The 12,645-nt window shown below is 43.1% G+C and overlaps 1 protein-coding gene across 1 annotated transcript in view; it reads right to left on the bottom strand.

The window, feature by feature from the left end:
- LOC146808470 (uncharacterized) overlaps window positions 1-10,455 on the bottom strand; it is a 133,920-nt gene extending 123,465 nt beyond the window's left edge. Inside the window, exon 1 of the mRNA XM_085623956.1 lies at window positions 10,060-10,455. Within this exon, the coding sequence (XP_085480082.1) occupies window positions 10,060-10,455 (396 nt within the window). The remainder of the gene's footprint in view (window positions 1-10,059) is intronic.
- Between the last annotated feature and the right edge of the window lie 2,190 nt (window positions 10,456-12,645).

Raw genomic sequence — 12,645 nt, 5'->3', positions numbered from 1 at the left:
TCTAGTGGATTCACACAATGGTTCATTTGCTTTAAGCACACAGTAGCCCTGATTACGTGTTGGTTGGGATTCTGTGACCCCTCCTCCACTTTGTAAATCCCTGTTTGCACAAGGATCAGAATTATGAGAGTTGGGTGGTGTTTGTCACATCTGGCAAGGACCAGGTGTGCTAATTAGCTTATTGTTTGTTAAATTTCAGCAAGCTGCAAGTACCTGGTATTTACAGTGCCATGTGGATTTTGGTGCACTAAGCACCCAAATCTGCATGTTATTCCCCCCAAAAACTAATAATGGGTGCTATTTATCACACCGAATGAATGTTGTACCCGGGGTATAGTTATGTATCTGGTGCGATGAAAAGCACCTGGATTGCAACAAACTCTGAATCCGGGCTAACGTTGGTTAAAGGGGCCCTTCATAATGATGTCCCAATGGGTTTTAAAACCAAGTCTGACCTCCGTCCAGTGTTCTGCTGTTGGTACTCATTGGAGATGCAAGACTGGGTAAAGATCTGTTTTTTCCCTCTTCGGTGGATGGCTCCATGGACGAAGGTAATTTGGGCAGGTACACCACCACTGAGCTGCTAATTTTTGGACCTATTTCTAACCGATTTGGGGCACAAGATTCTCTTCATAGTTTGCCAACGGTACTTGTTTTGACACAGAGTAACAATCTTATAGATGTATCAATATATGTATTGAAGATAAAATGAATGCATTGTGTATAGAGTGGTGTTGCTGTGATTGACGCGTGTCCTGCATGTTTGTCCTCTGCCAGTAGGGGCCTACGGCTGGTGCTAATCCTGCTCCAATGTGGCTTTCTGCGGTTTACAAGTATATGCTATCCAAGGGTTGGTGGGTTGCAAATGAACCTGTAGGTGAGGAGTCCAATAGGAAGTGTATCTGGTCAGCTGGAATGGGGTTATTTACAGGTTGAGTATCTAAGTGACAAAAAGTAATGCTTTCTGTGGCATGGGAGCAGTTACACATACTTTTCAGAGAAGATCCTACTTTTTAAAATCTGCCCGACATCTCAAGTCAAGATACACCAATAGATGAGCGCTACAGGGCCATACGGATGGTAGAAATGTGCTACTCAGGCCACCATGCATTGCATCCCGTTCTGACCAATGAAAATGAAGTCCCTGTCCTAAGCTGAATTTCATCTTCATTCATATTCCTGCTGGGCCCATGAGAAAGCTTCTGCCTATTGTTACAAGTGATAAACCACCTGGACTGTCAATGTAGATTGACAGCTGCTGCCTATTTACTGCTTTAGTATGAAACCTAATTGCTAAACGAAGTTAATTAACTTCCGTCGCCAGCTACGTTATATTTATAAAGCAAACTTCACAGTTTTCAACTAGTAGGGTTCTCATTTCAATTAAGCTGGATCTGCTCACTTCAGAGTGAGTTGAGAGTGATGCTCACTGCTGCCCCTATGGCTGCTGTCTATCACTAGGTGTACTGTAAATGAAAATGTTGTATTTCCAGGTTCCCTCTGGTACTGATAGCTTTATGTGACATGCTGGCATGCAGCATGATTTTTTTTTCTAGGCTTATTGCGTGAATAATTTCAAGTGATGTTGTTTTTAATGTTTACATATCAAAGTCACATACATCTTTTCTATTTCTAACATTATCTTTTTCCACTGACTGATTGTGCAATGTATTTCTCCCCCAGACACTATACACGTACCTTTTTAGGTCGAGCCTAGACAGAGCGTGCGCTGTCTGGAAGATCTGCTGAATGTACTTTGTGGGCTCTGGAGACCAGCCCCAGGACTTGTCTGCTTCCACTTTTGTTAGGGACTATTTATTATTTTTAACTGCCTCTATTTAACTGACTTGATAGAAAACGACCAGTAGAGGTCAGTAAAATACCAGAATTGCTTTCTGCTTAGGGACTTTCCTTTTTCATTTTTCTGGCATCTGTCTCTATTTAACGTTCTTGATAGAAAACAACCAGCAGGGTCAGTAAAATACCAGAATCACTTTAGCATTCCCTAGATTCCAGGCCATAGAGTAGAGTAGGATGACGGTGTGGTTGGGGAGTGGTGAGTTTGAAGTGTCGGCGGCTGTCGGGGGGTCTGGATGTTGAAGCTGTTGTGGATGTCTGCGATCTTGCGGTGGAAGAAGGTGGCTAGGGAGTCGCAGAGGTCTTGTGACGGTGGGATGTCGTTGGAGCTGGCGAGTTCTTTCATGATGTTGACAAGCTCTTTGCTGTTGTGCGCTTTGCTGTTGATGCGTTCCTTGAAGGAGGTCCTTTTGACGGTTCAAATGAGTTGGTGGTGCTTGCGGCTGGCATTCTTGAGGGCTGTGTGGTTGTCCAGTGTCTGTTTGTGGCGCCACTTCTTCTCGGGTCTTCGGCAAGTGTGCTTGGATGCCTTGAGGTCGGTGGTGAACCAGATGGCCCTCCTGTCGGTGCGTCTGTTTGAGGGTTTCCTGATCGGGGCGAGAGTGTTGGTGCAGTCGTCTATCCATTGACTGCAGTTGCGGGCAGTTGTGTCGGTGTCGGTGGGGTCGGTTGGTGGGTCTCGTACTGAAGAACCGGGCTTTTAGAACCCAGCGGCGCCAGGGGCACACCCAAAGTCTTCGGGTTCACCTGTCTTAGAATACAGAGACACAAGATACTTCTGGATGGCGTCGGAGATCGTTTTTATTGGCTGCAGCCAGTAACAGAAGTCCTAGAAGTCATCACGGTATGAGTTCTCAGGAGACTGCTCAAATTTACAAAGCAGGTCATCCCTTTTTATGCCAAAAACATCACATTCCAGACAAACACCCATTATTTTACAAATTGTCAAATCGCATGTAACCACACCAAAAGTATCGCATGACGGTAAAACCCACTTTTCAGTTGTCCGGCCCATGATCGATCATCGAACAATCCCAACATTCTTCTTTAGACAAGCCGGACAGTCCCATAATAAAGAGACCACAACCCATATCGTAAATGGACCAAAAAAGAAGAAACAGATAGAAGTAAGATGGGGCATGTTTGTGTGCAATAAAACTTTACGAGATCCCGTGCTCTGACCCTTAATCAAGATCAGCTAGCGGGCGGGAACGGGTTTGGCAGGGTCGGCCTCGGGCAACGAGGTCAGTTCACTCAAGTCAAGTAGGAGTCAGCATGAACTCGAGCTAAGGTGCGCCTGACCAAAAAAGGCTTGTTTGGCCATAGTCATCGGCCTATGTGAGGGCAACCACAAAATGGCTACCATGCGCAAAATGGAACCCAGGGTTCTGAACGAAAACCCTAAATACGCAGTGAATCCATTGGTGTAATGTGACGGAAACACACGTACTAGCCGAACTCACTAGTTACGGTTCGCTGTTACCAAAATTGTAACGGAACCATGATATTTATAGCGCAGATTCAGATTTCACGGAACCTCAGACCCTCCTTTTGCCCTTACATAGGCAATCTCAGTCTGCATCTGAATTGATGTCTATATTCATCAGATCATCAAGGTGCTGTTGAAGCATCATCTTATCTCTCTGTACCTTTCTCAAGACAGGCGGTCTCCTAACACATGTAGTAGCACAAAGGCCACATATGACCGGACCACACTGTACACAGAGACAACACACGAAAAGAATCGCTAAAGCCACGCCAATGATCGTCAGAATCCTCCATCCCCAGGCGGATAACAGTCCCCAAAACCATCCAGTTAACGACCAATCTCCTCCGTCCGTATGTATTGACTCGGAGATCTTATGTAGCCTGGTGATGGCCTCGTATACTGTCGGAGCATTATCTGGAATGAAAACGCAGCAACTCGATTGGATCACTTTACATACTCCACCTCGATCCGCAAGTATGACATCTAAAACCATACAATTCTGCAATGTCATAAGGCGATCCGCTTGAAGCTCAGCTGTCAAATTACTAAGGGCACCGGCAGTTTCGTTTATAGTGGATTCAACCACTCTCGTCAATTGCTGCAGGCTCCTATTGTTAACCATAGGTCCCCAAAACGGTAGGAAACCCTTAAAGAAGTCTCCCACTTCTTGTCCAGCGGTATCTTCCTGATCGAAGACACCCCTAACAACTCTCATCTTGTGGTAATCTGCGGCAGCAGTATACGTAGGAGGCAACAAATATCCAACATAACACGTTCCCGAAAAATCAACCATGTATATGCTCTGTCGTAGCAAACAAAATACGTACCCTTGGCTGCCAAAAACGGCGGGGAAGACTGAGACGTAAAGACATACGTCTGAGTACAAACACTCTTCCCTAACTGAGCTTTCGGATTCCTGCCAATACCTTGCAGACAAAAATGACCTCGGTGGGGTACGATCCAAATCGGAGGTGACCTCTTTCGTCTCTGCTTTTCACTCAGGCTAACACTGTATCCAGTCGCGTTCCAGCCAACATAAGCTAGTAACTCGTCCTTGGGAATAGTCCTATACTTGTCGATATCTCTACTCATATTCGCAATTCCCTTCACCAAGGCTTTATTACTCGAGTTATCTCTTATGGAACGCAGGGGATAGACTTCGATAGCATAAATGAACATCGTCTGGAAAGTCCATAAAGACCCATTCTGACTAAACGGCAGAACCAGTTAGGGAATACCTCTATCCGTAGTATGTGGCATAAGACCACACACCCAACAATTAGTGATGTTCACTACCAACTGATGTTGATGCAGAAGCTGTACAAATGAGTTATTTACAAATTTTGACCTTCTAATCTGCTCGTGTTCCGGTAAGATGTGAAAAGAATGCAAAGAAGTAGTAATAGGAAAAGACGTAGGTTGGGAAGTGGGTGCAGAAGTCAATTGGGTAGAAAAAACAATCCAACCCACCAAAGCTAACATCATGCTAAGAAACATCATAATACATATAATCGGAAAACATTTGAGATGCATTATCCTGCATAGTTTCGTCTTAAAGTTCGTTTTCTCAACAGCTCTCTTGACCTAAAAAAATTCCATCCTCTCACCGTGCTGTTCGCGGCGGTTGGTTTTCTTCTGCTAAGGAGTGCGTCTGTCAGTCCAGGGAACGCCCTAGGACCAACCAGAACCATCGACCTTGTGTCTACACGGCGGCAATCCCAAGTCTTTACACCGCGACCTTACAGCTGAACCCGGATGGTGGTTCAAAAAAAGAAAAAAAGGATCAAAAACGGTTCCTTGGCTGAGAGAGTGCTGTTCTCGAAATGAAAGGAATTATTTGTTCTTTATTAGTCCATTGTCTCTAGACCGCAGGTTATAATGACTTTTACCAGGCTCTGTCTGGCTTTGAAACAACAGTTCAGGTTCAGTGGTGTCCAAGCTTAAAGGTGAAGGCATAGCTGCTTGCAAGACATCGTCATCTCCTTTCTCAGACCTTGTCCATACCAATTCAGCGTCGCTAAACGGTGTGAGTTTCGGTAATCTCTCAGTTTCAGTGTCTGCGATGCCTTCGCGGATCCACTGGTCGCACGGCAGTGGTAAAGGTACCCTCTTACAGTGTACGCCGTGGATCCAACTTCTTTTTCCGAAGACTTTTACAGATGTCCTTGTAGACAACAACACCTGGTGAGGGCCCGTCCAACGGGGCTGATCATTCTTAGTCCTCTGAAAATTCTTTACCAGGATCCAATCACCAGGATTGATAGTATGACCTGGGTCCACAGATGCTGGTGGCAAGCTATCATGAACCTGTTGGTGCAAGACACGCAATTTAGCCGTCAGGTCATACAAATAGTCCACCAACACAGGATAATCAATGTCACTAAATTTTGTTGGTCTCGGCACTCCCCACACATTTGCCGGTCGACCAAACACAATTTCATGCGGACTAAGTCCAATTCGGGAATGCACTGTAGTTCTAGTTGACAAAAGTGCCAATGGCAAGGCATCGGGCCATTGGAGACCAGAACTCGCCTGAATCTTGGCTAACTTCAGCTTCAGAGTGCCATTATAGCACTCCACTAAACCAGCTGATTGGGGATGATTCGCAGCGTGGAACTTCTGCTTTATGTAACAACTAGCAGTCCCTTGATAACTTAAATATTGGTAAGATCTTCAAGGAAAGATCAAGGGAATAGGATACTGTTCCTAATATCACCTAGCAGTCCCTTAATAACACAAGTATTTACAGAAACAATTCACAAAATATAATCATTACATACACAAGTCAATTGAAAATTAGTTTACATTTATTTTATAAAAACATGTAGTACATTATGTTTAAAAACCACAATTCATAATAGTCCCTATATTGCTCTTGTCAGCACACTTAATCTAAATTCACAGTACAAGAGATAACTTAAAATATATACCACACAATTTGAACAAAGAACATATCTCACTTTTTAAAAGAGAGGTCAAACAATCAAATATGATGCATTATCCTATTATGAACCTGCATAACAGAGAGAATACAAAAGAAAAGACACTACAATTTGTCATATAACACACATCCAATGCAGACTACTCAAGGGATAATGCACTTGTGGGATCTGACTCTGTTTATCACTACAAGTGGATACCCGGTTCTTTGGATTATGTTGCTCCTATGCGTCGACGCGTTTCGATGGGCTGTATTTATGCCGCTATCTTTATCAAGACCAGAAATAAGTGTTTCTCTCTCAATCCACGTTTTAATAAAGGTTCCAACTATGGGAGAAAAGATATTGTAATTATACATCGGACAGTTATGTTCTGTTAGACCCAAACTAACTACTTTTTGTTGAGTTAAAGCTGTCTAGACCAGCCCCATTGGTGTACTCTATGTTCTGTTTACAACCAAGTTATTTAGTGGAGATTTATCTGCGCTTCTCGTGTCTCTGCTCTGGGAACCTAGACTGCGAGTTAGCTATCGCTGTTTTTAGCACTCCACATGCATGTTAAGTATATGTATCGAGTATTCTCACCTTGATATGTTTTTCATTTTCATATCCTTATTATTGTGGCCCACTGTAAATGGATGGACGATTCTTGTAGTGAATTGGGGATAGATAATTGCCCTTCAAGGGTCTCTGTACCCTGATCTGTAAGACATATACATCTGATTATGCCCGTTCAAAATATTGTCATCTGGAGTGAACTGTTTTTACTCTACACCTATGCATTGTGTAATCTAGGTATTCTCACCTTCTCGTTGGTTCTAATCGTATTCTACTTATACGTCATTTCTTCAAAATGCGGACATTTTATACTTGTCTGTAGAATTGGCCCGGCTACTGTTGTCATTTATTTGTGCCTGAAATGTGTACAAATATCATTTTATTATACGGCCCGCTCAACACCTCTCATTACCCCCTCCTTGTGACGGCTTAGTCCGTACCTGGTAGTAGGTATCCGCGGGTGACCTGCATGTAAAATGTATCCTTTTGAGTTTGTAAATTCTCAGGCTCGTCTTGAGATTATATGCGGACCGGCAATAGATAAAGCGTCCTTGTTACATCTCAGTTACCCTGTTCTGTGCTGGGACAGAGATTTAGATAGATTATAACTCGTGTTAGCTACTCCGGAGTTCCCCCCAGTCCCCCGGTCACCCTCTCAGTCAAGGCAACACACGAACTGATTTGCCCTAAATCCTTCTAGGGTTTCCTACCTTAAAATCTACAGGCTGTTACGTCCATGCAGGGAAGGTTCCGTAATGCGGTTTCCAAATGCCGCTGTGCCCCTACCCTGTCCTCCATTTGTTCTGGGAGCCCTGCCTTCCTATTGGTCGCCTCTATCAGGTGACTTCTAAACAGCCAATAGTGCCGTCTCTTCTATGTGGCTCCTTGTTGTTCCAGATTCATCCAATACTAATGCGCAGGCGGGGCCATAATGTGTTTGTATCATATAGACTGGCTCCGTTAATTCGTTCTGTTGTGTCTATGTCCAGTTAGTGGTATTTTCTTCATGTCAATAAAGCCCCATTATATTGGAATCATTACGGTATAAATTGATTCGACTCTTTTACCCTATTTTATTTACCAAACAGAAATCCAGATATTGTAGGATTATAGTTTCTTATTACATCTTCGCCATGAAATAACATACTGCCGTATAGTATTTCTGGGCAAGAGAGAGTACCCTGTTCTTTATATATCATCAAAAACTTTATTGTTCTGAACTAAATGTCGACAACAGAATTATTTTTTATCTATTGTCGACTATCTCTACTTGTCTTTATCGGGCTTCGTTAATGTCTGTAAGGATTGTGATATCTGTAGAAATCACCCCAGTACAGAGGCTGCCACATGATGAGTGTGTAAACAAAAAACAGCAAAAACATCGCCACTTTAATTGACGTATGTTCCATCGGTGAAATCTAGTTAATGTTATGTATTAGGCAGATCGAGACCTCTATTTTTCCAACCTTGGAGGCTAAATCGTACTCGCTTATACATAACAAAATCTTGCACTAATTTTAGAGGTGACCACAGGTTGGAGCAGCAAGTAAATACAATAAACGTCTATTGGTCACAAGGGAATTGCAGAAAGTATCACTATGTTGTCCCTGACTCAAATTTACAACCACTTCAGGAATTACTGGGGGACCGAAATATCGTCATCTAGTGATGATATTCATCCAGTCCTCCTTAGAATTCAGACCCCTGTTAACTGTGTTGAGGTGACACATGAACCACTGTTCACGTTGTTTCCTTCTGGTGTTGATATCGCCTCCTCTCCTGTTTATGGTGATTTTTTCCAATATGAACCATTTGACTTCATTACAATTATGTTTAAGTTTCCCATAATGGTCTGTTAGTGGGGCCTTCTCTTTCATATTCCTGATTGCGGATTTGTGTTCTAGTAGGCGGATACGGAGTTCCCTCCCTGTCTCCCCTACATATCCAAGTCCGCACGGACAAATGAGGAGGTGAACCACATTTTTGCTGCGGCAGTTATTCAGTGTTGTCGCCCACATTGTCTTATTGTTAAACGTCAAGCTCTTCGTTTCTATGCACTGTGCACAGATCGAGCAAGTACCGCATTTATGATTTCCTTTGGCTTTCTCACCTGTAGTTTGAGTGTCATACGCCTGTCTGTAGGTTTTCACCAGGGAGTTACGAATCGTTTTGTTACGCCTGAATGAGAAGAGGGGTTTTTCCAATTTATTATCCGCCTCGTAATTCAGAATTTTCCAATTTCTATTGACTATATTCTTGATTTTGTTACTCATATTGGAAAATTGTGAAACAAATACAATTCTATCACTTGATATATCTTTTTTATTTTTGTTTTTATTAGTCTCTAATAGGCATTCTCGATTATAGAATCTAGCCCTTTTTAACGAGTGTTTGATTAATTTTTTTGGCTTTCAATTTGTTTGTTAGAGTCTCCGCGTGTCTGTAAAAATCATCTATTGATGTGCAGTTACGCCTCAATCTCAAAAACTCTCCAAAGGGGATGTTGTTTTTTTGAGATCGGGGGTGGTTGCTGTCGTATGTTAGGAGAGTATTTTTGTCAGTGGGCTTAGTGAAAAGCTCCATCTGTAATGTGTTATCCACATTTTTAATTTTGATATCCAAGAAGTCTACCTGGGAGTTGCTGTAGTGCGCTGTAAATTTCAGGTTTGGGTCCCCCAAATTGATCCATTCTAGAAATGATTCAAGCTCCTGACTAGAGCCGTTCCAGATAAAGATGATGTCGTCTATGAATCGGTGCCAACCTTGTACGTTTTCGAAATACGGCGCGATCTCATTAAAGATATGTATCTGCTCGAAATTTCTGACATAGAGGCATGCCAGACTAGGAGCACAGGTAGCCCCCATGCTGGTCCCTTTGACTTGAATATAAGCCTCCTCTTGGAATAAAAAGATGTTGTTTTTTAAGACCATTTCTATACATGATGTTATGAAGTATTTGTTGGCACCCTCTAGATTCTCTTTCTCCAAAATGTCTGAAATTACCCTGATGGTATTATTTTGGGGGATATTTGTATACAACGCTTCAATGTCAAGAGTGACCAAATATTGGGTCCTCCCGTTAAAGCTCTGACCCTCAAAAATAGAAATTGCGTGGGCTGTGTCTTTTATATAAGACCTTTGTTTCTGTACTATAGGCTTTAAGAAATGATCCACATATCTGCTCAACGGTTCTAACATTGAACCGATGCTACTGACGATAGGTCTCATTGGGGGATTATCTAAGCTCTTATGAATTTTAGGTAGACCATAAATTGCTGGTGTTATTGGATGTGCATTTAATAAAAACTTGTATTCATTTGTGCAGATCCATCCCTCATCTAATCCTTCTTTGAGAAGGATGGCCACTTCCTTCTTAAGTTCGTCTATAGCTGTGAAACGAATAGGGGGATAATGGTCTTTCACATCTAGGAGGTTTCTCATTCTTCTTTCATAATCCGTTGAGTCAAAGATCACAACTCCCTCGCCTTTATCAGCAGGTTTAATGACTATCTCATCGCACTCCTGTAATGACTTGAGTGCTTTTTTCTGTTCCACAGATAGATTGTAATTCCTGTGTTTTGGCGTGATGTTGCTCATGTTTTTAATATCCATTTCTACAACCCTTTCAAAGATCTCAACATTCTTATCTACTTGGCCTAGATTTGGGGTAAACGTAGATTTGGGTTTAAAACCAGATACATTTCTTGGTTGTGTGTATTCCTTGTCTTGAAAAAACCTATTTAATCTAATTTTCCTAAAAAACAACTTAAGATCGCTTTCAAGTTCATATGTGTTATGGGGGGCAGATGGTGCGAAGCTGAAACCTTTTTTTAAAATATCTTTTTCATCCTTGGTGAGTATCTTTTCCGACAGATTTATAATGGGTAGTTCCTCTACCTCCAATATTGTCTGCTCCTGGTTGTCAGGTATTCTTGCCCTGCATTTTGAGGTTGATGACTTCTCTGAGGTTCTTGCCTGTTGTAATTCCTGTAGCCCTGCTTTATGCCCAAACCCTCACATACTCTCTTCATGATCCTGCCCACAAACTCACTTCCGTTATCACTCCACACCATCCTTGGCAACCCGAACCTAGGGAAATATCCTTTGAGCAAGACTTTAGCTGTGGACAAGGCAGTATTATCTTTTAGGGGGTATGCCTCTACCCATCTAGAAAAGGCACAAACAACTACAAGGACGTATTTCAAATTGTTGCATCTTTCCATGTGGATAAAATCCAATTGCAAAACCTCGAACGGATACGTCGGAGGCGCGAAGTGACCAGCTGGAGTTGGAGTTCCCTTACCAGGATTATACATCAGACACACCATACAATTTTTGACCACATTCTCCGCACACTTGGGTATTCCTCCATTCTCCCACACTGGAGCCAACAGCTTACAAATCCCTTTCGCACTGATGTGAGACATCCCATGTGCCATCGTAACCACCACAAGCACATGCGCATCGGGTGACATCCATCTTTGGTGTTCCGACAACTCAACCCAACAACCAGTCGAATCCAATCTACCCGTAGTTTCTCTCCACACGTTTTTCTCACTCTCCGTAGCTTCGGCCTGAATCGATTTCACACTCTCAATCGTATCCTCACACATTCCAGCCGCACCAATCCATCTTGCAGGCTCCGCAACATACATTCGACTCATCACATTTTTCGCTGTTTCTTTCGCAACTTCGTCCGCAAATGCGTTACCATGGCCAACATCATCCGTAACCTTTCGGTTGAGCACTACACTTCACAATCGCAACTTGCTTCGGCAGAGTAAGTGACTCAAGAAGCTCATTCACCAACTGTCCATGTTGGATTTTAGTCCCATGCGACGTGAGGAATCCTCTCTCTCGCCACAAACGTCCAAAACTGTGTGCTACACCAAACGCATACTGACTATCGGTATATACATTCACTCTCTTTCCTTCAGACAAGACACACGCTCTTGTTAATGCGATCAATTCCGCTGCTTGTGCTGAATTAAAGCTCACTCGTGCAGTTTCAACAATCGTACACAATGTCGTCACGGCATATGCCACAGTCGTATCACCATTCAGGAGCTTGTAGCATGACCCATCAACCCATAGCATGCCATCTGGATTTGAAAGAGGAGTATCTTTTAGATCAACTCTACCCTTCGTTTCCTCTTCTGTCCTAAGAAAGCAATCATGCTGTTCTTGACCATTCCTATCCACAGAAATCGGCAACAATGTCGCTGGATTTAATACGATACACCGTTTAATGTGCACGTGACTGGCCAAAAGCGTCAACTCATAACCCGACAACCTTGCACTAGTAAGATGCTGAGTCTTTGTTCTGTTCAATAAAGTATCCACTGCATGTGGAACCATCACCACCAACGTATTATACATCACCAACCCAGCAGACTGTCGGATGGAAACAGCCGCTGCTGCTGTAGCTCTCAAGCAACTCGGCAACGCTCTGGCCACCGGATCCAAAGTCGACGAGAAATACGCACATGGACGCTGCTTCTCACCAAACTGCTGCATCAAAACTGACAATGCGCAACCCTCTCTCTCATGAACGTAGAGTGTAAAAGGCTTACTGTAGTCAGGAGTACCCAACACCGGAGCAGAACACAACGCGTCACGCAATTCAGAAAAACTTTTATGACAATCGTCAGACCAGGGAAGAGGACTCGGTGTATCCTTACAAGTCAAAGCCAACAAAGGTTTTGCCAACAAGGAAAAATTCGGGATCCACTGTCTACAGTACGACGTGATACCCAAGAAAGCGCGTACCTCTCTCTGCGTACTAGGCACAGTCATTTGAGC

The sequence above is a fragment of the Triturus cristatus genome, chromosome 8 (assembly GCF_964204655.1).
Source record: "Triturus cristatus chromosome 8, aTriCri1.1, whole genome shotgun sequence".
Classification (NCBI taxonomy): Eukaryota; Metazoa; Chordata; class Amphibia; order Caudata; family Salamandridae; genus Triturus; species Triturus cristatus.
This window is presented reverse-complemented; position numbering and strand designations above follow the sequence as displayed.